General features: G+C 53.2%; 11 protein-coding genes and 1 non-coding gene across 12 annotated transcripts; 5 read left to right on the top strand and 7 right to left on the bottom strand.

Moving 5' to 3' along the window:
• Nucleotides 1-1,332: 1,332 nt before the first annotated feature.
• QC761_105783 (uncharacterized protein) lies at nt 1,333-2,156 on the bottom strand (the record flags this gene model as incomplete). The annotated part of the gene is made up of 2 exons (XM_062873834.1): nt 1,333-1,519; nt 1,579-2,156. The coding sequence occupies 2 exons, from the start codon at nt 2,154-2,156 to the stop codon at nt 1,333-1,335; spliced, it is 765 nt and encodes a 254-aa protein (XP_062736916.1).
• On the top strand, nt 2,076-5,565 carry QC761_105780 (uncharacterized protein). Its single transcript, XM_062873833.1, has 3 exons — nt 2,076-3,079; nt 3,138-3,859; nt 3,925-5,565. Exons 1-3 carry the CDS (start codon nt 3,055-3,057, stop codon nt 5,392-5,394), a joined length of 2,217 nt encoding a protein of 738 aa, XP_062736915.1. The 5' UTR covers nt 2,076-3,054; the 3' UTR covers nt 5,395-5,565.
• Nucleotides 5,566-8,118: 2,553 nt separating this feature from the next.
• QC761_0006050 (uncharacterized protein) lies at nt 8,119-8,606 on the top strand (the record flags this gene model as incomplete). Its single annotated transcript, XM_062871832.1, has 3 exons — nt 8,119-8,233; nt 8,268-8,380; nt 8,586-8,606. 3 exons carry the CDS (start codon nt 8,119-8,121, stop codon nt 8,604-8,606), a joined length of 249 nt encoding a protein of 82 aa, XP_062736914.1.
• A 165-nt stretch (nt 8,607-8,771) lies between these two features.
• On the top strand, nt 8,772-11,610 carry QC761_105770 (uncharacterized protein; the record flags this gene model as incomplete). The annotated part of the gene is made up of 4 exons (XM_062873832.1): nt 8,772-9,103; nt 9,157-9,355; nt 9,510-9,716; nt 9,898-11,610. The coding sequence occupies 4 exons, from the start codon at nt 8,772-8,774 to the stop codon at nt 10,969-10,971; spliced, it is 1,812 nt and encodes a 603-aa protein (XP_062736913.1). The 3' UTR covers nt 10,972-11,610.
• A 738-nt stretch (nt 11,611-12,348) lies between these two features.
• Nucleotides 12,349-12,420, bottom strand: QC761_0006030. Its single transcript has one exon. It is a non-coding gene; the product is annotated as a tRNA-Thr (tRNA).
• A 443-nt stretch (nt 12,421-12,863) lies between these two features.
• Nucleotides 12,864-13,507, bottom strand: QC761_105767 (uncharacterized protein; the record flags this gene model as incomplete). Its single annotated transcript, XM_062873831.1, has 3 exons — nt 12,864-12,952; nt 13,010-13,146; nt 13,317-13,507. 3 exons carry the CDS (start codon nt 13,505-13,507, stop codon nt 12,864-12,866), a joined length of 417 nt encoding a protein of 138 aa, XP_062736912.1.
• A 683-nt stretch (nt 13,508-14,190) lies between these two features.
• Nucleotides 14,191-15,096, top strand: QC761_0006010 (uncharacterized protein; the record flags this gene model as incomplete). Its single annotated transcript, XM_062871831.1, has 1 exon — nt 14,191-15,096. One exon carries the CDS (start codon nt 14,191-14,193, stop codon nt 15,094-15,096), a length of 906 nt encoding a protein of 301 aa, XP_062736911.1.
• QC761_0006000 (uncharacterized protein) lies at nt 14,920-15,469 on the bottom strand (the record flags this gene model as incomplete). Its single annotated transcript, XM_062871830.1, has 2 exons — nt 14,920-15,062; nt 15,433-15,469. The coding sequence occupies 2 exons, from the start codon at nt 15,467-15,469 to the stop codon at nt 14,920-14,922; spliced, it is 180 nt and encodes a 59-aa protein (XP_062736910.1).
• A 264-nt stretch (nt 15,470-15,733) lies between these two features.
• SVP26 (erv26 superfamily protein) lies at nt 15,734-17,040 on the bottom strand (the record flags this gene model as incomplete). Its single annotated transcript, XM_062873830.1, has 3 exons — nt 16,622-17,040; nt 16,170-16,403; nt 15,734-16,098 (listed from the first exon to the last, which is right to left on the bottom strand). Exons 1-3 carry the CDS (start codon nt 16,689-16,691, stop codon nt 15,734-15,736), a joined length of 669 nt encoding a protein of 222 aa, XP_062736909.1. The 5' UTR covers nt 16,692-17,040.
• A 492-nt stretch (nt 17,041-17,532) lies between these two features.
• Nucleotides 17,533-18,381, top strand: BUD23 (18S rRNA (guanine1575-N7)-methyltransferase; the record flags this gene model as incomplete). The annotated part of the gene is made up of 1 exon (XM_062873829.1): nt 17,533-18,381. The coding sequence occupies one exon, from the start codon at nt 17,533-17,535 to the stop codon at nt 18,379-18,381; it is 849 nt and encodes a 282-aa protein (XP_062736908.1).
• On the bottom strand, nt 18,064-20,674 carry QC761_105740 (uncharacterized protein; the record flags this gene model as incomplete). Its single annotated transcript, XM_062873828.1, has 4 exons — nt 18,064-19,588; nt 19,641-19,945; nt 20,003-20,553; nt 20,617-20,674. The coding sequence occupies 4 exons, from the start codon at nt 20,672-20,674 to the stop codon at nt 18,571-18,573; spliced, it is 1,932 nt and encodes a 643-aa protein (XP_062736907.1). The 3' UTR covers nt 18,064-18,570.
• A 1,541-nt stretch (nt 20,675-22,215) lies between these two features.
• QC761_0005960 (uncharacterized protein) lies at nt 22,216-25,828 on the bottom strand (the record flags this gene model as incomplete). The annotated part of the gene is made up of 7 exons (XM_062871828.1): nt 25,687-25,828; nt 24,845-25,639; nt 24,422-24,790; nt 23,907-24,351; nt 22,921-23,650; nt 22,720-22,868; nt 22,216-22,652 (listed from the first exon to the last, which is right to left on the bottom strand). The coding sequence occupies exons 2-7, from the start codon at nt 25,475-25,477 to the stop codon at nt 22,216-22,218; spliced, it is 2,763 nt and encodes a 920-aa protein (XP_062736906.1). The 5' UTR covers nt 25,478-25,639; nt 25,687-25,828.
• Between the last annotated feature and the right edge of the window lie 160 nt (nt 25,829-25,988).

Here is a 25,988-nt window from a genome sequence, read left to right as displayed (position 1 = left end):
GACAGGGATATCGCAAACCTCAATATACTGGCTCCCGGCATGGACGAAGCTGGCTTTCTCGGTATCCCTGCCAGTCAGTCCTTTCGTCTGCGCATGTTCCCGAACAGCCAAGTTCAATAGACCGCGCCCCCCTCCCCTCTTGTTGAGAAGCAGAGCGACTTACAACGACCCCGAAGTGTGTCTCCAAACCTCTGATGCAGCTGCAGGACCAAGAGCCCATGCCCGAAAGCGCCTTTCCACGCCCCCGCTCTCTTTACCGGCTTCCAGTGAACGAGACACAGCATCCGAACGCCGAGAATTCGGCCATTGGCCTACGAGGTGAAGGTTTCTAGAACCGTTGGAAGCGTCGTCAGGCGGCCACAGAGCAGGGATCGTAAATTAACTTGTGTGTCTTTCCGAAGCGGTGATGCTTGTAGCTTCTCCGAATATCATGGTCATATATTGCTTCTGGTTCTCTGGGAGCTACCTGGGGCCGGCCAATACCCTAATATCGACGCCTCCTGGGGCACCCGAGTTCGCAGCGGTAACCACACGCATGCCAGATTGACGAGTTCCAAAGATAGCGCGACCCTGGACCTTGACTGGGCGTCATAGTGTCTCACTCGACCGGTTCCCAGCAAGACAGATCAAGGTACTGTGTCACAAGATTTTGGCTCCCACCAGTTTCCCCCTACTGAGAATCAAGACATGCCCACTCGCAAAGCCTTTTACGGCCTTTACCACGGTAGGCTGCCCCAGCACGTACTTGAGAGTTCCGGAGATAAAGCGGTCGTGACCCAGATCCAGTGCCGTCTATGGGAAGCTGCTGTCTCTCCATCTTGTCAGCTTTCACCAGACTCACATTGCGCCCAGGTCCCCAGGAACCGGCTCCGATAGCTTACCGGGAACAAAATTGGAGCTGGACAAGAGTTCAGCCACCGAGTCTATACCCCGCATGCTTCTGCATGTCTTTTACCTCAGCACCGTACCAAGGCGAGGTAGCTACCTGGATACCTTGGGTCGGTTCCACTGTTCAGTGTGGCCATTTTCCAGACCAGACTACGGTAAGCAGCCACCAGTCGACAACAAAGGCCTATTGGGCAACAGCATGAAGTAGATTGGTAGAAAGGACCAACAAGAGAACGGCAAAATAACTATACCTGCGCTGGCATAGCGCGCTGTATGCTTTGGATGTGGGTGACCTAACACGGCGACTCCGAGAGGCTTCATCCTAGCATCACGTCTGAATATGAAGTGGGTGTCCTATTGTTCTGGACGGGAGACTGAGTGAATCTCTAGGAAATGAGTTCCCCGCAGTTGCTCTTTGAAGCCGTGGTCAACCTCAAATCCTTGCTACACCTGTCCAACCATCAGAGCGCAACCAGCACCCCTCCTCGTGGACGTGGGCTTGCCGGGAGATTGTCGATGAGCAACAATGGGCAGACTAATGCGAGACTCTGCCTTTGTTTCCGGCGGAAGACATGGCCATGAGGCAAGTGCCCGGTAGGACTGCCTCCCTGCGACCTTGCCCACGTGTCTGCTGAGATGGAGAAATTAGAATGGACTGCCTGCTCTTCAGGGGGGGGTCTGATAACAGACACTTGGCAGAGGTCAAAAGAGGAGACAGATCGTCTCGATGCCAAGGTTGGTAAGCATCTGCCAAGACGGGAAGATGTTCGGAATTGCTTCTGCGAATTCTTGCCCAGACGGCCGAGGATTCGCCAATCGGCTCTCTGCAAGCCACACATCTGGCTTGGCACGCCCCGCGCCCATCGGAGGCGCCTCCGTAAGTCCCCAAATGTCCATCCACTCTTTGCTTCTTCCATTCCAGGAGCGGAATATGCGCCGTGGTGTCGTGAGTGTTGCAGAGCTGAGGTAAGGAGGTTTTGACAGGTTGCATCCGCTAGGAGAAATTCAGGTGATTGAGCTGCGACATGCCGACTTGACCGGTGGAAAGACGCATAGGGCGGCCAGGAAGTCGCAGGAAGCGCAGGGAGAAAAGCAGGCAGGCATTTCCACGAAAAGTAGCAGACCACCCTCACCGCTCCACGACGGCACCACTCGGGCTCCCGAGAGTCGGACTTCAGCTGTCGGATGTGGGGCCCTTCGGTGGCCGTCTCGGGGGCATGATGTTGTGTCACAGTGGCCGCATCCTCTTTGCATGCTCTAGTCTTCATCAAACGACCGGCAGCATGTGTATGTATGTATTCCGGTAAACGAAGAGCCAAGCATGCAGAGCGCCGGTCACGATTCGAGTTTCGCTGTCCGCGGGACTTTTGGTGTTTGCTGATGGTGACAGTGGGGGCGTCCTCGGCGTTCCTGGCGTTCTGCAGGAGGCCAAACAGCAATCCTGTGATTTGTGGCAGCAAACCTTATGTGACCTCATGTCAAGTCACGTTTTGGACGCCACTCTTCGGCAACCCCGGGGCGGACGTCTTGTCATTGCTGGGGGAAAAGACGAAAGAATGCAAAATATCCCATCCACTCGTCTAATTGGAAAATAACAAGACATGGGTTCCAACCACCCTCTGCCACCTACACCATGCAAGCCCCGAGCCTGGGCGGACGCAAAGATCACAAGGTTGTCTGAACCCTTGTCTTGTTATTTTCCAATTTGACGAGTGGATGGGATATAAGTGAGAGTGATGAGAGGTGCGTGAGCTTGAAGTCGATGAGCTGAGAGTTGAGATGAGTGAGATGAGATTTGTCTTGGAGGGTTGATGAGTAATACTCTCACTACCTAAGCCTGGACCAATCAAAACTGCCAGAGAGGTGGGTCTCGCTTACTGGTTGGTGAGAAGCCATCTGATCTGGTGAGAATGATTATGACTAAACCTGAGTGAAATGAACCAAACCAACAAACGAAAAGCCCCGAGACAACCATCTTCCTGCATAGCCTTAGCCATCATCTTTAGAAGATAGTGACTGTTTTCCGCCTTAGTTGGCGGCTGCCCGCCCTGCTTCGGACCCGCTTACTCGTGGCCCGACCCTGGCTTCGGCTATCCGAAGTGAGGAGGAGTCTGATCGTTCCCGGGCGCGCCGGCCTACTGACTTTTTGCCCAGTTGAACGCTGCCATGACGAAGACGGTGTGCATTGTTGGTTGGTCACCCGGACTGTCCACACTATAGTCTTTATGTTGATGCTAATATTTTTTCAGGGGCCGGGCCTTCGGGTCTCGTGGCCGCCAAGTCTCTTCTCCACGACGTGCCTAGGGGCACTTTTGAGGTCACCATTGTCGACTCCCAACCTCGACTGGGGGGTCTCTGGCCATCCCAGAGGGACGACAATGGTGGCCTCATCCATCCTCTCATGGTCGCCAACCAGAGCAAACACACCGTCCAATTCAGTGATCTCGCTTGGCCCGAAGATGCCCCTGAGTTGCCGCAAGCGTGGCAGGTTGGCCAGTATCTAGATCGGTACTACAAAGCGTACTGCCTCGCGGCAGAGCTATGCCTAGAAACTCGCGTTGAGAGGACCGAGAAAACTCCTTCTGGATCCTGGCGTGTTTGGACTCGCTCAAAGGATGGAACCCTGGGAGAACGTCCCTTTGATTATCTCCTCGTTGCTTCGGGCTATTTTGGGAAGCCAGCAGTCCCTGGGTCCGACGTGATTCCTGAGCATCCCGAAGTACCCGTCATCCATAGCAGCAAGTACCGAAATTTGAAGGATTTGCTTGGAGGAGGTAATCCCAAAGGGGGCAAGATTCTTGTTGTCGGAGGCCAAATGTCAGGCGTCGAGATTGCCGGCACCATTGCTACACACTTGTCTTCTGTCACCAACTCGCCTGGAACATGCCCAATAGCGAACCCTGAGAAATACTCTGTCCATCACATTATTCAAAAACCGGTCTGGGTAATGCCAATGTTTCTATCACCAAAGGTACCTATTCATTTCATGTTGTTGGAGAACTGGGAGAGCAAAACTGATACATGTGTACTAATCAGGCAAGCTCACCGGCACCCCCCTTCCTGCCGTTGGATTTGGCGTCCTATAACCTCTCCAACTGTCCCCACCCATTGACGAATACGCAAGGTCACATTACCGAGGAGTCAGCAATTCGAACCAGTTCCCTTTATGAAACTGCTCTCGGAACAGACCAGTTCATCTATTCCCCTGCACTCGCCTTCACCCACAAGGACCATGCCAACCCACAGTTCATAGCAGTCAGCGACAACTACAGCGAGTTCGTTCGGTCAGGGCTCATCACTGTGACCCAGGGCAAACTGGACAAGCTTTCCGGTCATGAGGCTATCATCTCGCCAACAGGGGACAAAGTCGACGACATTGTAGCAGTGGTTTTGGCAACTGGCTTCAAAGCATCTGACTCAATCTCCTTTTTACCGCAGGAAGAACTGGAGACGCTTTCTCTTTCTCCAGACGATCTGAACAACACCGTTGCGTTGGCATTCCATGGCACATATCACCCTTGCATTTCCAACCTTGGATTCGTCGGATTCTACCGCTCTCAATACTGGGGTGTGATGGAGATGCAAGCTCGATTTGTCACAACTCTCTGGAACGCCGGCGGATCAGGATCTGTTGCTCTGCCCCAAGCCCTGAAACAAGCTTTGGACAAGGACAAGTCTATTCAACGGACGATCGCACTTCGGGACGACCCACGAGCATCTCAGTTCCCCATGGGAGACTACGCCTGGCTCATGCAAGAATTTGCCACAGCATTGGAAATGGAGCGTGTGGACCATCTCGGTGCTATGCCCGCACTCCCCCCTGCTGGCAACGAGATGAACATTCTGACTCCGGCGCGATATCCATCAAAGAGGCTTAACGAGTTTCAGCAGCCGGAATTCACGAAATCTCTGAAGCAGACCGAAGCAACAGTATGGGCAGGTGTATCATCTGGCAAATTTGTGGCAAAGGCCGTGTTTCGGTCTCTACTGGGAGAGTGGAAGCTGGAGAGGAAACTCACAAGCAAGCTTCCCAGTCACCCTAGCGGTCATTTCAGCGGTACGGCCAGGTTCTTGCTCCGGGAGGGCACAAGAGATGGTCGCGAAGCCGAATTCGACAAGATTGTTCAAGAAGGCGGTGATATCGGCATGGAGTACCTGTACATCGAAGAAGGCGACTTTGAGGCCGACAGCGGCTTCACCTTCCGAGCCACTCGTCGCTACATTTGGCGCTACAACGAGAACAAGGACGAGCTCAGTGTCTGGTTTGCGAAGACGGATGATCAGAAGAGGGCCGATTACCTCTTTCACAAGGTGGAATTTACGGTGCCAAAGGACGATAATGAAAAGAGCTGGAAGGCGACGGCTGGACACATGTGTATCAAAGATTATTACGACGTCAAGTATGACTTTCGCTTCAAGGCTGTCAACCTGGTGGATTGGAATTTGGCGTACACTGTCAATGGCCCGCAGAAGGATTACACGATCGATGGCACCTACACCCGTTGAGACTTTTGTACATACCTAGAAAGATTGTCAGCTCCTGTCCTGAATTTTACGAGCACAATCCTCATTACTGGCTTCTTGGGCGGCATGCGATGAACATGAGAGGTGAACTCGCATAAGGTAAGTTAGTTATCTTTGCGCCAAGCGGTTGCGGTGAGATTTCAACGGTTCCTGGCATTTTCCACCTCCAAAATAGCATGTTTGCCTTCTAGTCCTGTCTGGAGGCTTGCAGCAACGTCAGCCCACTGCCCGTCAACGGATTCGGCACAGCACCACCACCCATCTGACTGGTCGAGTTACCAACCCAACTAATGCAGGTACTTTGGAGACTAATGCAAAGATATCGCCATTGGTCGCAAGCCTTCTCCAAGGATGACAAAGTTGGTCAAACAAAAGCATACATCCAGTCAAGGCGGGAAAGATGCCTACCTACCGAATCGACAGCCCTAAACTTTGGTCTTCAACTCTAGGAAAATGGCAGCAAACTACAGGGATACACCCGAGTTGGAATTGCATCGGAACACAGCAGTCCCAATTCTGTTGCCGATCCATGGAGCTGGACTCGGACAGGAGAATTTTACCCTGGCTCGGTGTTCCTTCTCCGACATGGAGTCACGATCAATGGCAGCTGAAGAAAAGACAGGAAGACATCTCGGAAATGTGACTCTCGCGGTTGAGAAGAAACAGTCAAGGACAAGGACGGGAAACAAGACAACATCAGAACCATCGCTTCACCGGAAGGCCGAGGATGTGCCTGTGCCTTGTGCCCAGCTCGATGCGCTGTGTCGCATGGCGACGGCAGCCAAGCCGGGATCCCACTTTACATAAATCAATAGAAAATGCAGTCTGTCCCGAATACCCTGCCCTGCCTCTTCTTTTCCTTGATCCTCAGACGCTGGATCGACCGAAGACAAAAGATGCCCATCGAACGAGAAGTGAAATACGGAATATCAACTTGCTTGGTTGCAGTGCCTGAGTTTTCATCCAAAGTAGGAGGCACCCAATCGATGACGAGCATCGCTCCAAGAGGGACGAAGGAGTCAGGTCGACGGCCGTTGCTTGCGCTGCCCATGTCTGTGCGAACGCGGGTGTCCGATCGCTTCACGCAGAAATCAAGTTCCACAACACTGCATCAAGGTCCATTTATTTTGCCTCAGGCCTTTCTGACCGGAGAGCGACAGCACAGAGATCCATATTTCATCTCAATTTCTCCGCATGGTTGCTCCATACCAGGGCACTCACAGCCCGACTCCCCGGTTCGTCCTTTCCGTAAGGACTTGAGAGTATGGGACTTTTGGTCAGAAGTTAGGCCTCAACCCGAAACTCAGAAATCTGCGCGGCGATAACGGAAGAATGTTCTTGCCACGTTCTTGTACCTCTTTCGGAGATGGAAAGCTCGTCGTAGGCAGGTCAAGGTCACCATCTCGTCTCTTGAAACAATGGCGTTGATACTGGGCAAAACTCGGACGAGAAGAACGGGATGACGTCTGTTCCTTTTTCCCTCGGGCCGAAGGTCTGGTCCCAGAATGCAGTAGTTCCAATCGAGGCAAATTTGTGGCTTGCTCATCCACCCCTGGCTCACTGTGCTGCCATGTTTTTTCATCTCATGTTTGCTTCATGTCGTCAAAAAGCCCCCCTTCGCCATGAGTGCCAAGAACGCCCACAAAGCCCCCCCCCAGCAAACGGTTGACGAATGTTTGCTTCTCTGTAACGGCTTTCGGATAGCTTAACCGCCATCTTTCCTGCTATTGGCTTTGGTGTGATTGGCTACTATCATTGTTGCCGCCTCATTGGCCTTATCCATAGGTTGGTACTCACATACCACTCACTCACTGATGATGAACCTTCAAAACTCCTCTCACTACTTCCCACTTCATCCCCATACGAACACTCACTTGCGTTGTATCAAACATGCATACATAATTGGAACCTACATGACGCCCACATACCACTTAGCCGCTAAGGTACGTCAAATGACTGGAGGACTGAGTTGAAGTTCGGTTTCTTGATGGAACAGAGAGGTCTAAAAACAATTTGCAAGCTGAGGCACCCAGCACAGAGGGCCGGCCGGAACACATGCTGTGGTCCTGTCGATTTCCGCTGGAACATCCAATCACACAGAGCAATGGCACGGTATCGAGTCACACGAGCAATTTGGAGCAAAGTTCCCACTCCCACTCTGAGGGGGAGGAAAAGTGAGCTCAGACATCATCCATGAGTGGCCTCGAACAAGAGCTCAAACCAAGTGTATCTGAGGAGAAACAACAATTCGAAATCCCGCCTTGGCATTGCAAGACTGGAAGGCATTGTGTGCCTTATCTTGTTTAGCCTTGGTGGATCGTGTCTAGCCCATGCGGCAGGACGCATACGGAGTTGATACTGTCGCCGCCATTCTGGCTTGAATATCACAGTGCATGCAGGCCTCACATGTCCTGAATACCACACACCCAGGGAGACAAATCACGGCATCTCCAATCAGGGGCAGATTTGCTGGCGGAATTAGGTGGCGTGCAGGTACTGCATCTGGATGCAGGACCCAAGAAGCAGCACAATCAAGCCCCTTTGTCGTGTTGGCGAAGATCCCCTCCCTCTCTACTCGATTCGAGAATCCGCACCTACCAAAACCAGACACGCACCCGCACGTTTTGGACGTGTCGCTGGCCGCCTTCCACCCCCTTCGAGATTTGTTTCCACCACTCGTTGTGGCGGCCGTTCTTCAGCTGTCTCATGCCGCATCTTCCCCAGACAAACCGTCTCTCCCCGGCACATCATTTCAGTCACTTCCGCGCCTTGGCTTTCAAGCCTCCTCCCATCTTGGCTTCATCCCGATATCTGGGGTCAGGTACCTGGTAACCATCCAGGCCTGCTACTGACAGCGAGGCACCTGCTGCTGCATGCCAACACGGAAACAAACATCGAGGCTGGCGATATCACACCAGAATACCAGCAGAAACAAAATAGCTACCTAGCTGAAAGTGGAGAGGACAAGGTCAGCCATTGTCGGATCCTGTAGAGGTTCAGATCAGGGGTTGTATTGCTGCAGGTAAGGTAGTTGCTCCAGCTTAAGCCAGCCGCAAGAGACACAGCTGGGCCATCTATCGACCTATACACCCCGCCAGCAAACCAGCGAGCTTCAATTTCTGAGCACCCAATCTTGCGGATTGACACTCACCCATGCACCTTCTACCTTCTAGCGCAGCCACGTCGAATACTGACCTGACCTGAATTCCGAACCCATTCGCTCGCTCACAAACACACACCCACACACCCACGCGACTGCTGCTCCCCCCTTCCCCCGCCGGCCACCGACCAAGCGCACCTCCCACACCAGCTTCCGCTTTTGTCAACAAAAAAGTCTGAGATTTAATATATCCCTGTTCATGACCAGCACTTGGTCTCCCTCCTTCTTTCTCGCTATGGCCGCTCTCAAGATTGTCCCTGGACAAAGCGGCTACATGAATTTGACATCGACAGAACGAGACACCATCCAGCATGTGGAACGGTTTGGGGCCTCCCTGAGTCTGGTGGGGGTTTCCTTCATCTTTTGGGCTTACTGGATGTTTAAGCGGGTTCGGACGGTACCCAACACTTTTATCCTCTTTGCTTCCATTGCGAACGTTGGGGCCAGCATCGCCTGCTTGATCGGCTATGCTGGAATAGTCGCCGGGGATGACTCTGGGCTATGTAAAGTTCAAGCGTTTTTGCTGGAGATGTAAGTTTTTCTTTGTCTTTTGGACTTTATCGAGATGCTGATAGGAGCTCCAGGTTCATGCAGTCGGATCCTTGGTGGTCGCTTGCCATGGCTGTCAATGTGTACATGGTTTTTTTCATGGCATACAACCCGAACAACTTTCACAGACATCTCTGGATGTACTGTGTCGTTTGCTTCGGTGTGCCCGCCGTTCCGGCAGTTGTCATGTTATTCCATCGGCCTGGCGATGTGCACATGTACGGGAACGCAACAGTACGTCCTCTTTTCCATCCCATCTCGCAACACCTCTCTCGTACCTACCTAGGGTTTCGTCACATTCAGCACGACACCGACACCACGACTCCGGCTCCAATGGCGGCCTCGGTTCCCACTTTCATGATACAAAGATGCTGACACTTGCTTTTAGCTGTGGTGCTGGATTGCCGACGCGTACAATCAGCTGCGCATCTTTCTCTACTACCTACCAATCTGGACTTGCATTGCGCTGTCTGCTCTCATCTACGTGGCAGTCGGCTACCATGTGTTTCACCAGCGTAACCAGTTGAGGAACCTCACACTGAGCAACCAGGCCAAGGACGCCTCCGGCACCGACCTCAGAGGATCAGCGGAAAAGGTGCCCCTTTTTTTTTTCCCCTTATCATTCTTTCTGTTCTTGCGCTCTCGTCTCGCGGGGCGAGATGTTTGTCACACCCTACTACGTCATTTCCAAATGTTTTCCCCCTTCTCTTTCTCTTTCCTCTGCTTCGTTTTAGCCCCGTGGGTGTTTGACATGCTGACATGAACAACCGCGCTAGGAACCCCAACTCGACGACAGAAGAGGCGCATGCTATGGTACCGTGACGACCGAGGTCCAAGTGACAGCCGAAGCGGCAGAGTGCTCCTCGCACGCCTCGACCCTGACGGATGGCACTCACGACCAGCAGCATGAAGCGACCCCGCCCTCGACACCCACCGGCGCGTCAAGCATCACACCTGTCCTACCGCCCGCCCACCGCCATGCCATGGCCACCGCCCCTCAGCCACCAGCCGCCACCCTCCACCCGTGGGTATCGCCCGCCGAGTCCCTCGACTCCGACGACTTTGGGAGATCCCCCACCTCGCACTCGTGCTCCCGAACCCAGCACTCGAACCCGTTCAAGACTATCTCGAGCGTTTCCTCTGCCCCCAGATGCCGGTCCGCCTCTGTCGCGAATGTCAACAGGCAAAATTGGTTGAAGACCAGGTTTGACCACGTCGGTCAGGCGTGGAAGAAGTTTCGGTACAAGCTTGTCAACCTGGACCCGATCAAGCTGGCCTATCTCCGGACCTCGTTTGTTTTTGCGATCTCAGTGCTCGTGACGTGGACGCCGAGCAGTATCAACCGCGTTTACGCTCTCATGTACCCAGCTACGACGAGCTACTCGCTCAATCTTGCTTCTGCCGTCGTGTTGCCGCTTCAGGGGTTGTGGAATGCCGTTATTTTTGCGGCGACTAGCTGGGCTGTGTTGGCGGAGGAGTTTAAGACTTTGTGGATCAGGTCTGGGGTGAGGATACCGGGACGGTGGCAGGAGGAACAACAGGAAGGGGGGGCGGTGGTGGATAGGGAAGGGGTGGAAGGCTTTAAGATGGCTTGGCACCAGAATGGGAGAGGGAGGGTTAGTCACGAGGAAGGGGACGATGGGGATGATGTGTTGGTGCCCCCGGAGAGGGTGTTTAGGGAACGGCATGGGAGTGTGGCGGGTGGGTTTGATGGTGGGGGTGGGAGTAGACGGCCGTCAGAGTATGGGAGTCGAAGACCGTCGGAGTATTTGGTGCCACCTTTGGGGGGCCCGGGGAGTCCGAGGGCTGGGCAGGGGCAGGTCAGGGTGATTAGGGGAGGTTCTTTATGATAGGGCGAGGGTTGGTGGTCAGCGACCACGCGCGGATGGGTGGACGAGCCTTTTCGAGTGATGACGAGGATGGCCTTGTCGATCGACAAGGTGAAGGCGGGCACACCTCCTGCTGGCTCATCCGCGGGGTTCTTACTTTTTTCTACAGGCCGGCCTGTATGTTTGTCATGTCTTGTTCTGACGGCGGATTACGGTGGTGTGAGCGGGGCGTCATGAGTTTGTTTTACTATACCCAGGACAGGTTGTTAATTTCGGCGCGAGGATGGGTGGAGTTTGGGGAATGTTGAATGATGTATACCAAGGGGATGGGAGCTTTGTGACAGATGATGAGGCGGGTTAGACAGCTCGTCAGTGTGTACCTACACCATGAAATCTTCTGTTACGCATGAGACCTGAATGATTCTGCCAGGTCTGTTCGGATGCTTCTTCCTCATGACCCGACCACTTACTGTGATTTTGCCACGCGCTCTGCGTTTCATCACTGTTCGTGTCTTTGGAGTAGCTCACCATCAGCATCATTGATGAATGTGTGATATTAAGCTCGGCTTGCTTACTGGGTTTGACTGTTGTGTTTTATGAGATAATCCAAGCCCCAAACTTTTGCTCGTGGGCGATGAAGCAACGGACAAGATGGGCTGATGCTCGTAGACCTCATACTCCCGTGTACTCGTGAACTTGAAGGGGTGTATGTAAGGTACCTGCCTACCTAGTCAGCATCATCCTTTCGGTCAACGAAGAAAGCCCTGCGATTTTATCCCCAACCGTTCATGCCCCAGAGTTAGACGCCATCCTCAAGCCGACTTCGGCCACAACATACAATCTCACATCTCACTTCCACAAGCCGGTCAGACATGTGGTCAAAGTGTGTTTCTTGTTGCATCGTTCATCCCGGGTGGCAAGGTGAAATCATTCTGGCCACATGTTGCCAGCTTCATTGAGATCGACGTGCTTCCATCATACGTCGTCGTCGGTTGACGCCGGAGCATTCTGTCACATCCAGAGCGTCGGGTCCTAATACAAGAGAGGGCTTTTATTTTTTAATTTTATTTTTTTGCCAGAAGTACCATGCTTTTCTGATAGCTCATATATCACGACCGCTGGCAATTGTTATTGTTTGCTGGTGACATGATTGCTTGGACAAAGGGGTGTCGTTTCTTGGTAGGTAGGCGGGTAGAGGGAGACAATGGGCCCCGCTTTTTGCCTGATATAGTTCTTGGCTTTGAGAGACAATGTTAATGGCTCGACACCATCCACATTCGTGGATGCTCTTTGAAGAGGGGGAGGATCAGGAAGGGAGGAATCTCTTAGGTCCGTTGCTTTCAGCGGCATTCGTTTGTTAAAGGGTGTTGCCGATGAGACGTTCAACATGTCAGCTCAGCCCGCATGGCTCAGTGGTAGAGCGCATCACTAGTAATGATGAGGTCGTCAGTTCGATTCTGGCTGTGGGCATTAAATTTTGTAATTTCTCTCACATACACCCCCATTCCGGGACATGATGATTGTTTTTGGTATCCTTTACTGCAGTTTTGGCAATTTGGCGTCCGGCCATTTTTGTGACCTTTGGTGTCTACTTCGAGCTTCAACATGTTTGTCACACAACCTTCGCCCAAACTCGCGCAATATGAGCGCTTTTTGACAGTCAGCCCGAGGGCACTTCTGTCCCTTCGGTAGTATCTATCAGATATCTCTACGTTTCTCCATTCACTCCTCTCTTTTTCTCTGATACCGACTCTACAGCCGAAGTATGATGTCGTTCTAGTGAATGAATGCCCAGATATCTACAACAGCCAGAGCGACTCCATCGCGAAAACAACCAGCCCCTTCGGTCCCACACAACTGGCCGACTCTTCCGAGTCCGCACGGTCACTGACACCACCATCCCGCCAGTTCTGTCACGAGGAAGAACCCCCATAATCCATCTGGCCGATGGCCGATGTAAAGCTCTGATAGCCGGTTCTATTTCGTGCCCTCCCTCCTCCTGCTGTGCACGGTGTTGCAAAATCGCTAGTTTGTGTGAACGAGAGAGGGGGAAACACACATAGCACAAACTGATATGGGGGTTGGTAGCACGTGGTACCTGTCAGGCCGAGATGCGGAGGAGGACGGAGGAGAGGGGAGATAACCGACCCGAAGATGTGATCAAGGTCGGGATCGACGTTGGGGTGTTTGATGATACTGCTTTATGCGGTGCGAAAAGGTAATGGAATTCTTTCTTGTTAGGGAAAGGGAAGGGAAAGATGTCCGAGGGAGGGAAGGGGAGGAGGATGGGGAGACACGGGAGTGGTACGGGCCAGGGTCCTTTTGTCGCTCATCTCTTTCTTTTGGTGTTGAAGGGTAGAACTAACTGCTTTATCATCATTTCCGTTTCCTTTTCTGTTGGTGGCGCCTGAGATCCCGCGGTTGCTGTGCGTTCTGCGGTGTGTTGTGGGACGTTGCTTGACTGTCTGGATTTGACGTCGAGCGTGGGGTGTCTTAGTATTGGGTGCGTCTGAGTAAGGGGTTCCAAGGGGACAGCAGGTCTAGACCGGGCAGTCATGATGCGTGGTCGGTAGGGACCACGCTGGCGAATAAGTCAAAGGACGGCGGATGCGGGTCATGGGGGCGCTGCTTTCGGACGTGTAGACAAGCGTGCATTGGTCGAGATAGTCTAGATGGTTCCTATCCGATGTGCAGTCGATGGAAAAGAGTTCCCCCAACCCATGTAGAGCCTCAAGATAGAGTAGAAAGAGGGAATAGACAGCTCTGTCAAAATGTCAGAGGACAGGAAAAGACCCGGTGGGGGTGGTACAGCAGGTGAGAAAAAGGCACTCGCTCGCCCTGCAAATCTGCAAAGCGTCCATGACAACAGCGCACTTCCACTGGCTTCGTAACACGGGCACGCCTGGAGTATCAAGGGCAAACCGAGCCGGAGCAAATCCATCTATCCAGACTTGAGTCCGGGTATCTGTTTTCCCTACCACAAACGGAAGCAAAGAGTTGGCTGTTGTACCCCACTGCCATTTTCCGTCGGTCAGAAGGGATGAGCCACGTAGAGTTGCGGGGAATGGAAGTGTCGTGGGCTGAAAGTCGGGCACCTTGGGGCACAATTACATAGCCGGCCGACACTGAAGAGGTGAAAGTATAAGATGGCACGACTGGTACTCCTGAGGCGCTACCGCGACCACTCCCGCGCCTCACACGCAATCCAGAATCGCATCGCCTCTATGCTGCAAACACGTGATGGAGCCATCATTAGATACCCATGACCCCTCACAGGGAGCCGTTCGAGCAGCGGCTCAGTTCGAAGGCACCCTTGTCCTTCTCGACGACATTATGCGTTCATCCGACGCGGCACCTCGATCTGGACCTGACTTAGACCAAGCCCTCAACCAAGCCTTGCTTTCACCATCCGCATTCCCGGACACCGACGACGAGTCCTTTACTGCATCCTCTGTGTCTGGAGATGGGTGGACAGAGATCTTCACCACGGCCGCGGAGGACGACGAGATCAGAACCCAATCGAACAGGTCCCAAACAACCATCTCTCGTCGATCATGGATAAGACCCATGCATGAATGGGGCATGGACGACCCCCCCGATGGCAGTAGTAGTCGGTGGGGTGGCTCAGAAAGGGCGAATTCGAACTGGAACTGGACTGATGCAGAGAGCATCCGGTCGACGAACCAAGAAAGGGGGATCACGGCCCTGGAGGTCGTTGAAGAGGACTTGGAAGAGGACCCAGGCGACCTGTACGATGATCCTTCAGATGGAATGACCACCGAACCAGGCGACGTTCGGATCAACCCTGCTCCTCCAACTCCTCACCTCTTGAGCAACTACCCCGGACCCAACACTCTCCTTAGCTTAGAGCCCATCGGCCCTAGCTCTTCAGAAAAAGGCAAACAGAGAGAAGCGGTCTGTAGGCATGTTCTTAATGGAGAAGATTGCACTTGCATCGATCCCTCCAAGTTAGACCAGCTCCAGAGAGACCTCGACGTACAAAGGGATCTTATCATGGAAATCGAGAAGGACGGCAAGACAAGGTTCGCTGAGCTGCCGAGAGTGGAGGTTGCGGGCATAGAGATCGACTTTGACGGGCTGCAGAGGAAGTACTGGGCCGATTGTGCGAAGGCGCATTGTAAGTAGGTAGATAGATAGCAATAGGGAGCTGGCTCTCATCTCAAGTTGGCAGCGAGGGAGGAGGATATACATTACTAGACAGCAGACGAACAAGTGAAACAAGCAACGTCAACAACACTATCACAAAGAGGAGAACAATATTGCGGTCAAACATCGAGACAGACCCAGTTCTTTCAGCAGGCCCGGCTTCAACAGCTCGGCTTGGCTCTATAGATGTATGGGATCAACTAGATCCCGGGGGACAACCGGTCATAGCAAGGCCATTCCTAAATTCCTCCGTTAGCCAAACACAACTTCCATACTATCTTCAGCGTTGGAGCACGGAACAAAAAACCCACTTACTCTCGTCCCCTCCCCTTCCAAAACGTATGCTCGCCATAGCCCCCCCCCCACCCCGGTCGCGTGCTCTCACGCCCAATCTGGCCCGGCCAGCACCGCCCACAAGCGAACTTGCTCGCTCACGCGCCAAGGCCCTTGCTCGTCCGGCTGCGATCGCAAGCCTTGAATTCTGCCGCGAAGCCGTTTCTTCCAGTCACGCGTAGCCACAAACTCCACCGCGGCGTTTCCCAGATCCGGGCTCCTTCGGCCTTTGCTCATTCTCCAATCCTTTTCTTGATTCAACCGTGTTTCTTGCGAGGCGCTCCTAGAGCCTATCCTCCAGCTTCTTCAACCCCGTCATGTTGCCCAACTCGGCCATTGTATTTAGGACTCCATCCACCAGCGCCTTGAACATACCCTGTCCTCTCTTTTTGCTGCCGTTTGATGTAGACGACGAGGAGAAGTCACCGCTGCTCCCGCTTCCCATGGTGGGGAGGACGTTGTCGCTTGCTGAGAGGGAAACAAACAATGCGAAGGGAACGAGCCAGACGCAGAGCCCAAAGTAGGAGGCGATCTCGGTGAAGGTGGGGATGTCGTCAGGAGTGTCGTAATAGGAGACGTTTTGGTAGGCGCGTTCTTGGTGGTGGGAGAAGTGTTTGAACCAGACGTAGTGGTTGATTAAAACGAGGGCTGTTGGGTAGAGAGAGGGGTTAGCTTGCGCTTTATCGGTAGGTACTTGGGTTGGGACGGGGGCAACTCACCACACGAGGCGAGGAACAAGGGGTCGGTGAGTTTCACAAAGGGGAAGCGCCGCATGTTGCCTAAGTAGATAAAGTGTGAGAAGATGCCGAGAACGGTGAGGAGGAAGGGGAAGCGGTCGACGACGCAGAGGAGAAGCTGGAGGGCCATGATCGAGTAAATGAGCTTGGAGAGGAAGCGCTTCGCGATGACGGTGTGCTCTTCGACGAGTTCAGAGAGGTAGTAGAGGCCGGAGGCTATATTGGAAGCACGTCAGCGAAAGCGAAGGTGTATTGGGTCCGTTTTAAAGCCATTCGAACGATCGCGAGACGCATTCGACAGTCACCAACAGACATTGGAAAGAAAGTGGGCGGCATCCAGACTATCTTCAGAGGGATATGGAGAAAAGACAAAGGTATATGAAGCGACCATATGGCCCTCTCAGGATAGTTTGAACGCATGCAAGGGAGCATACCTATGGCCAGGGTCATGAAGCCAAAGCCCACGATCGACCCGAGGTATCCGACCAACGGCAAGATCCACATGTTGAGCAGCTATTCGAGATCTCTTGAAGCGCAAGGTAGGGTTATCGAGAGAGGAAAAGGCCGTTGAGAAGTAAAAAGGGTGTTGTCGGCGCAGATGAGGTAGTATTGGGGAACCAAGAAGACCTCTTGAAGATAGCTTCAAGGCGTCTCGAAAAAGGGACAGATTCTTCGAGAGTGTTTGGTCGGAGAATACAAGTCTCAGCAGTACACTTCAATCGGTACTGGGTTCTTCTATTAGGCACATAGGCCGGGTTTGTATGGGCAACCACAATCAGCATAGGTGTTCAACGACGTCAATGGCAGCTGCCCCCTGAAAGCGAACGCGTGTTAATTGAAAGCTTGGCGCGTTCCCGCATTTTGGGCGACGGGCCATGCCCTGTTTTTAGTGTAGCAGCATCTCCACAATAAGCAGTCAACTACCGGGATTCGGTACATTGTTGATCCCGATTAGATAACGACAAGATCTTGAAGTTCGCAACTACAACTAGTTGGAGCACTTGTATAGGTATGCTTCTGATGTTGTAACATGAGTAACTAATGTAAAAGCAGCTACTCATTTAACATATATCATTCTCATTGTTCACTTGAGCTGTGGATATATGCTTCGAGGCGCAATTCATTTTGACGCCCAGCGCACTACAGACCACCCACCCGCCCCACCATAATCTTTCCAAAAATCCTTATCGTAGAATTTCCCAAGCTCCCCAGCCAAAGCTTGCGACCCAAGTCCACAGTCCAACTTAACCAGCGACCCCCTCCACAGCCTCTCGAGCGCATCGCGAATTGTGACTTTCTACAACTGCGCTTTACCTAGTAAATACCTAACCCCCAACCACCCACCATGTCCCGCCCCGAAGACACCCTCCTCGCAGACGTCCACTACGACGACGTCGAAGCCCGCAAGTACACCACCTCCTCCCGCATCCAAAACATCCAAGCCTCCATGACCCGCCGCGCCCTCGAGCTCCTCGACCTCAAAACCCCCTCCCTCATCCTCGACGTCGGCTGCGGCTCCGGCCTCTCAGGCGAGATCCTCTCCGACATCCCCCCCGAGGAAGGCGGACCTCACGTCTGGATCGGCATGGACATCTCCCCTTCCATGCTCGACGTCGCCCTGCAGCGCGACGTAGAAGGCGACTTGTTCCTCGCCGACATCGGCCAGGGCGTCCCCTTCCGCGCCGGCACCTTCGACGCAGCGATCAGCATCAGCGCCATCCAGTGGCTTTGCAACGCCGAGAGCAGCGAGACCTCTCCCCAGCAGAGGTTGGCGAGGTTTTTCGGGGGGTTGTATCAGAGCTTGAAGCGGGGTGGGAGGGCGGTGTGTCAGTTTTATCCAAAGAACGATGTCCAGAAGCAGATGATCACTTCTGCTGCGGTCAAGGCTGGTTTTGGGGCGGGTATGCTTGAGGATGATCCTGATACGAAGAATGTAAAGGTTTACTTGGTCTTGACGGCGGGTCAGAGCGCGGTGGCCAATACCAAGAGCGGGGATATTACCGGTGTGGTTGAGAATATGGAGGGGGTGGATGTGGTGGATAACCGGAGGCAGGGCAGGTCGTCTGGGAAGGGAGAGATCAAGAAGGGTAGCAAGCAGTGGATTATCAAGAAGAAGGAACAGATGGAGAGGAAGGGAAAGGTTGTCAAGGCTACGAGCAAGTACACGGGGCGGAAACGTCGGATTGCTTTCTAGATGATGGGCGACTTGGTGTTTTGGCACGGTTTCGGTTGGGCATTTTGGAACGGCGTTTGGGCGATAAAAGCATGGTCTTCGTTATTTCGTTATTTGCTACGTTGGCTGAAATTTGATACCCAGTTTCTTGTGCTATTGTGTTCATTTCCATCGTGCGTTCCCATCTCCTACGTGTGCTTTCTCGTCCCCTTAGATGTGCTCACCGTCTCTCATACCACCCGGCTTTCCATCCGTGATCTCCGGATACACGGTATACACCCCCGAATAATCCGGCAGCCCATCCTCCCCAATAGTAACCTCGGTGCTAGTGACACTCACCCTCAACCCCGGAACCTCCCCACAATCCTTCTCCGCCCCAGTCTCAAACATCGTCACCTTCCACTTGAGCTCCTTCTTCAAATACGGCACCACTTCCTCTGGCTGCAGGCTATGCAAGTCAGTATTCTCATTGACAATATCCTGCAACAGGGCCGAGGTCAAAGGCACCGTGCCAGAGATCATCAGCTCATCTGCCGCATCAGTGATGCACTTGGCGCACTTGGTGGTTGTCGGTCCTTGAGTGGAGCGCCCAAGGACAGAGACACGGCCGACAGTGTTGAACTCTGTCTGCCAAGAGTCAGGGTCGGACTCGTCAATGGGGCCGAGGAAGACGATGACGCGGAAGGCACCGTGGAGGCCGTGTTTCTGGGCGCGGATGTTGACCACCCATTCGGGGTACTTGTTGTTCGGGGCGAGGTGTTGGAGATGTTCGGGGATGGGGCTGGCCTTCATCTCTTGGGTGATCAGGAGGGGTTTCTCTTCTGCGATAGGAGCCGAAGGGGGAGGAGCGGCGAGGGACAGGCTCTTGATCAGCTCTGTGTGCTCGGTGGCTCTGGCATGGACGTTGGCAGCTGCGAAGTTGGCAAAGACGTTGGTGCCGTAGAGGGTTGTGACTGCCTGTCGGATGGAGGTTTGGTACTCGGAGCCGGTCCTGTACTTCCACTCTTGAGTCTCGGGGTAGGCGTAGCCGAAGGTGGTCGTGGTATCCTTAATCTCCTCTGAGGTCCAGAACTTGGTAGCTGACTTGTCCCAGAAGGGGGTCAGGGGGGTGTCCTTGGTCTGGGACTCGCCTTCCGTCGAGTTAAAGGTCGAGTAAGGGGCTGGACGGGGGGTCAAGAAGTTGTCGGGGTTGAGGTCTTGCCAGATGGCCCAGAGACGGTCGACGTTGCTGCCTCGTAGTTAGCAAAGGCTGTTGTACACACCTTGATACGAAGACCTACGTATGATGGAACCAGAACAGGGGATCAAACGATGACACATCCAAAGAAGACATGTGCCCGCCCCCTCCAGTTCGATCGTGGATCTCGTTATGTACGTCCTCAAGACTGCCGAACTCGCCAGGGGTCATGTTCGGGTCCCATCTGTTGAAGCTGAAGGCGTCAAAGTTGGTGTAAGACAGCAGAAGAAGGCTGACGTTGGTGCGAAGAGAAGCCAGCTCGTTGGCCAGGATGGGTGCCACGCGGTTATCCTGAGACTGCCCAGTTCTCGGGTTGGGGTAGCGGACAGTTGTGGGAAACCGGCTCCACTGGAATCAGGTTGTCAGCCATCTCAATATCCTACCTTTGAGTAAGAAGGTCCATACCTGTCTAGGAAAGTCGCCCGGCGAGGGGTTCACCGGGTGGAACACGAAGCGGTAGATCGGGTTGGCAGTGGACTTGGTCTTGCCATCCACATCAACCACTTGGATGCTCGGGGCCGTAAAAGCACTGGGAAAAGCTGAAGACCCAGAAGGTGGCTGGCTAGCCCAGTCGAAGTAAGGCATGCGGAATGTCTTGGCCGCCTCGACATACTTGGTTCGGAGGGGGCCTTGAGGAAACTGGTTGGCAATCTTCTGGATGGAGTTGTACAGAGCCTGCTCGAAGAGAGCAAGGTACGGACGGTGCCATGTCAAGAAGAGAATCGAGGAATGGGTGCAGTACCCCCCGAACCCGCTTGTCGACTGCCAGTCACTGTTGCTGCCGACGTTGTTCCAAGGCTTGTAGGGCAGACCATGGATACCAGCGATCTGGTAGTAGGATGTCTGGACTGACTCGTTGAGGGCTTGGAAGTCCTTCAGCGCAAGGACGAGAAGATTGAAGTGGTCAGGATAGTTGCGCTGGAGGTCCCGGAGCTCTCGGCGAAGGGGGAACGATCCTGTTCAATGTCAGCCTGTGTCAAACTCGGCCCCAGCATGTTGGCATGGTTGGATCGTGTTACCATCTGGACCGGCCGTGGTAGGAATCCCAGTAATCGCAATGTTGCCTGTAGTGCTCATGTTTTCTGCTGAAGTTAATGTTGTGCTTTCTTGTGATGTATTCTGTCAAGACTGCTCTGTCTGTATCGTCCTTGATACTTGACAACGGCAGCCCTTTATACCGCCATCCATACCCCAGACCGACACCATACTGTTTAATATTTTGTCCCAACCCTCCTGTCAGCCTGACCTTCGAGGCGCAGCTAGTTGGTGTAAGCCATCTGCGAAGCGGCATCAGTTGACCGCATCCCAGCCCTCAGCTCGACCAGTGGTGCCCTTATGCCTCCCGCAGCTGCGTTCATTTCGGGGCATATCGATGACTGATAAGAGCAAGTTGGCCAGCTGAACCATCACCAGCCCCATGTGGTTCCCTCGATTCATCCATACCGCGACTGAGCTTGCGAATACGTCGTGGTGGGTGGTTCTGCTCGGATTTCCGCTAAAACCCAGCACTCGGGAACCGATGACAAGCGACCAGCGATCTGCAGCCCTGGAGGACATCTGGTAACAGTCAGCTAGTGCAAGTGATTCGGGATTAAGGTACTCACCGGTTAGATTAGCGGTCAACCAGCGGGTGGCTGGAGTCGAGGCTGGCAGCTCATGGTGGTAGGGCGGACTGTGGTAGCTTTGGGCAAGTCTCCACAAGCCGGATTACTCGGATCTGGGGTTAGTTGGCAGACGGCGTCAGCAATAATTTCACAACTTTGTACCTAGATCCTCATTTGCATTCGATCTCAGTCACACAAATACCACAGTGAGTTTCTTTCTATGAACCAAGCGGATTCTTCTGTTTTCTCTCCAGATTCAACATCAATTGGTCGATACACACCAAACCAACAGCGCCCAACAACTACCTTCGGCAGCCTTTTCATCGTATATCGGTTTCCTGAGGCTCTTGAATTTAATTATTCCCCTGTTGTTGCACAACAGATTCACCGAGATCTTTCAGACCTCATTTGGCTTTGTCAGCTTCCACTTCCCGCTCTGCTCGTACTCACCAACCCAGCCAACGACTGTCCCATGCTCCTCGAACGCACGGCTAATCGGCCACCTTTGCCGCTCTGCTCAAGGATGACTTTTATGGACCTATGAACTTCTAGGCAATCTCACCGAGCGAACATTGCCACCACCTTATTCATCGTATTTCCTCCAATACCGCATTTGAGATCTACTACGGGCAAGTAGGCTCTAGAACAACTTCATTCTTGCCGCAAAGAACGGTGTGTCGCCTCGGGGTCATTTCCATCCTTTAAGTGTAAGTGCTCATGGGGCAGGGCCTGGGAATATACCTCTTGAAAGCACGCTGGGAATACACCTGTATAGTAGAAAGAGATGAAAAAAACAGATGATATGCACCTTCCTGCCAAAGATACGCTCCGATTGTTTCATTGTACGCCTAAAAGAAAGCAAGTAATGCATGAAAAGCCATGATACATGTCCCAAAAAATAACGCATCATAAAACCATAATATGTGGCCCAAAATCTACCCTTATCCCTATTATTTTCCTCCATTTCTCCATATACTGCCATCTTCCCCTGCGATATATCTCAAAAAACAACCCTTAGGCCTCGGCATTATCATTCGAAGCCTCACCGCCCTCATTCGACACCTCACCTCTCTCTTCCAAGGCCTTGTACTGATCGGTCACCACCTCCAATCTCTCCGCCAACTCAATGTTACTCATCTGTGAAGACAGCGCCTGCTCCATATGATGCATAAGGGCGACCTCCGCTGCGCTCTTCATCTCGTCTGACGTCCTCTCTTTGCGGCTAAGCTCTGCTTGCTCTTGGTGATATTTTGACCACTGTCTGGCACTCTCGATGAGGCTTGCTGGGAAGTAGCGACTGGCGAGCTCCAGGCCGTAATCCCAATTGTTCACCGGGCCGGCGACGACGGTGTGGGGGAGGGAAATCGTGGCGTGGCCGTCCTCGACAGAACCATGGCTGGTCATGTGGACGTTAAGAACTTGTGATGGATACCAGGCATTCAACATTTTGCCTAAACAGATTGAAGACGTGGTCAGTATTACTTCAGGGCATCTATCGAGGCAAGGGACCCGACTTACCCAGATCGAGGAAATGGGTTGCGAAAAAGACACGAGACTTCTTCTTTACGAGCTCTTCTGCCATGGCGGCGGCGAGTCCTAGACCCTCGGCGGTGGAGGTTCCTCGACCAAGTTCATCAATGATCACCAAGCTCTTGTTGGTGGCGCCGCTGCATAAAGAGTTAGGTGTCTGCAGAGACGCAGGAGAATGACAAGACTTACTGCAAAATGACAGACATTTCGTCCATCTCTACCGCAAATGTACCGGCATTGCCTGCAGCATTGTCGTTGGTTGCAGACCGGACAAAGATTCGGTCGCAAATTGGAACAGCTGCCCTCTCTGCTGGAACGAAACAGCCGATCTGAGCGAGAATCTGAATGAGGGCAATTGTCTTGATGTATGTCGTCTTGCCGCCCATGTTTGTACCGGTCACTACCACGAACTTGGTGTCATCGCCAGAGAACACGTCGTTGGGAACGAAACCTCTTCTGGCTTCCATGATGGGGTGACGGGCTTTGATCAAAGCGAGTTCCTTGCCGAGCTTTGGGCGAACATATCCATGGGTGGTTGTTAATTCGGCGTGGGAACAGATCAAGTCCAACTGGGCGACAGCCTTTGCTATCGCGGTGAGGTCGGTCACATAACCAGCCTCTGCGATGGCGTTACGCAACTCGAGGACGTACTTGTCGCTTTCCTTGGTGATGATATCGGAGTGGACTCGAAGTTGCTGGCTCAATTCAAGCAAGCGGTCGGTCTGGCACAGGTAGTGCTCGCCTCTTCGGATTCCGAGGTTGACCCTTACACAACCAATCTTGGCTTGACCCCAAATTTCCCCGGGCTGCGGCTCGTCGGTGTCGACATATTGACGGACATCCGCCCACTTGAACTTAAAGCACAGTCCTTTGTCCTTGTCATCGAATAGTTTCGGGGCAGCGGCTTCACCCAAGACCTCTACGTCATATTAGCACTGCAATACAGCCCAGGAATTGGAGCAGATGGGGAAAACGTCAACAACAAATACAGAACCGCCCTCTATATAGCCAAAATGCGAGGTAGATCATAACGCACGTGGAAACACAAGTTAAACGACATTCACATCAACAGAAATGCTGCCAGCTGGTGACAGATATAACGAGAGCAGCGCTTGCAAACAACCCTGAACTTGAAAGAACTAAAAAGAAAACAAGCCAAAACATTTCGAACTTACCTTGGAACAGGGCGAGCTTCAGGGCAAAGTAGGCCTCGGCCTCCTCGCGCGTCCTCCTGTGCTCAGTACGGGCAAGGTCGATGGCGTCGTTGGGCAACGCCCGGATTGCCCACATCCGGGCGTGCCCTATCTCAGCCGCGCTACGGCTGTAGGCGGCGTCTTCTTGGAGGACCGCCGCGAGGAGGCCGAGGGTCGGCCCGGTCTTGTCGGCGCCGGTCTTGCTCACTACACTCACAAGCAAGTGGTCGGTCACGTCCGCGGCCCGGAGAAGTTGGTGGAGGGCTTGGACGTTTTTGAGGTAGGATTTGAGCCCAAGGACCCGGCTCAAATCCCCCTCGGCTTGTGAGAGCTCATGGGCTCCCACGGCCGCCGACATGTGCCGACCACTGCTCGACACGATTCCGCTTTGCACGGGGTGCCGAATCACATTATGATCTATTGCCAACTTAACCAAAAATGTCAGACTTTCTTTGCTACCTAAGCCTCATACGTTACATGGGCTGGTCTTCACTCACCCAGCCGGAGATAGACTCCAAGTCGATCCCGTCGAACTCCTTCAACCAATCTCTTAGCTTCCGGAACACGTCTTCGTCGCCACACAGAGTTTCTACCGCGTCGTGGTGGAGGTTGATCTCCTCCTCGTTCGTCATCGGCTGGAGGACGCTCCTCGTGAGCAGGCGCCGGCCCTCCGGAGTCCGCGTGTTGTTTGCTAACGCGAACAACGTGTTGTCGCCCGGTTGGGCTTGGCGCCCGTTGCGGAGGAGTTCTAATGCTTGGATGGCTGCTTTGTCCATCCGCATGACTCCGGAGGGCTCGACGTACTCGATGTTGAGTGCGCCTGCTCGGATTGCGAGGCCATGGTAGCTCTCTATGTAGGAGACGACCTAGATTTCATTAGCATGACAGTCAACCAAGTGATTAGGATATGATATACGTACGGCCGCGAAGGCGCAGGCGGCGTAGAAGTTGTTGGATGACAGTATGACTTTGAGAGGGGCAATCTGGTCGCTATAGGCGTAGTACTCAATGTTGATGATTCCAAGAGCTTTGTCCCAACATCCTCTGGGCATCGTGGTGGTGTAAGTAGGCCACCCAATTTCGTCTTCCAAGACCTCGGCCAGTCTGGAAGAGGCACGGTCCGCAGTGATACGGGGCAGAGTGATGAATGTGGTCGGCTTGTGCTGCATGGCAGAGAGAGTCTGCTTGAGAGTCGTATAGTTGCTTTCATTGGCAATGGTGATAATCTGGGAGCTGGCTAGGGTCAAATTGATCGTGGCGAGGCCGATAACGCCGGCTGAGCGAGATTCGGCTACAGCACAGACGACATGATGGTGGAACTCCTCAGCTTCAAAGTAGGAGGGAGCGGCAAAGGAAGACGGAGCCAACGAGGCGTCATAGGTGGCAGAGTAAGCGGCGCTGGAGAGACCAAGAGAGGCGTTGGAGGGGTCAGGGGAGCTGTCCAGGGTGGGAGTGGTAGGCCGGCGGGGGGTAAAGTTGCTGCTCCTGACGATAGCTGGAGGAGCCTCTCTCCGGATTATGGAGGAGTCGGAAGAACTGGTGGACGCGTCCATTGTGAAATTGAGGGTCTTCGAAGAGAAAAACGAGGCGTTCGAAGCTGGTAACTGGGCGTTCAAAGATAGTGACTAAGCGTTCAAAGATAATATTGAGGCCTATCCAGAGATTTGAAAGGAGTTGGAAGACAAGATCGAGGCCTAATTTTGAAATCGAAAGGCCTAAAAGGTTAGAATCAATACCTTCAATGGTAGTGAGGAGGTCTTGCAAGATCGTGAGCGGGCGTTGCGAGATAGTGGTGATGGGTTGGATCATAACAAGAAGGCGTTCCAAGCACGATGGTGATGTCTTTGATGAAGGCCGGAGAGATCCAAGGAAAGTTTCGAAGCCTGGCAGAAGTTGAAATACACCTAAAAGAACTAGTCGTGTGTGTGCCGAAACTCCTCCGAGGGCTTTGCAACCTTGTAACAGAAGGGGGAAGGAGCGGACCAGAGTACCTCCAGGCAACTACCTGAGGCTCCTTCCTAGTGTATTCAAGACGGTCTAACGATTCTCAAAGTATAGATTAAG

This window comes from Podospora bellae-mahoneyi, assembly GCF_035222275.1.
Source record: "Podospora bellae-mahoneyi strain CBS 112042 chromosome 1 map unlocalized CBS112042p_1, whole genome shotgun sequence".
In the NCBI taxonomy this organism is placed as follows: Eukaryota; Fungi; Ascomycota; class Sordariomycetes; order Sordariales; family Podosporaceae; genus Podospora; species Podospora bellae-mahoneyi.
Note: the sequence above shows the minus strand (reverse complement) of the source record. Positions and strands in the feature narration are given on the sequence as shown.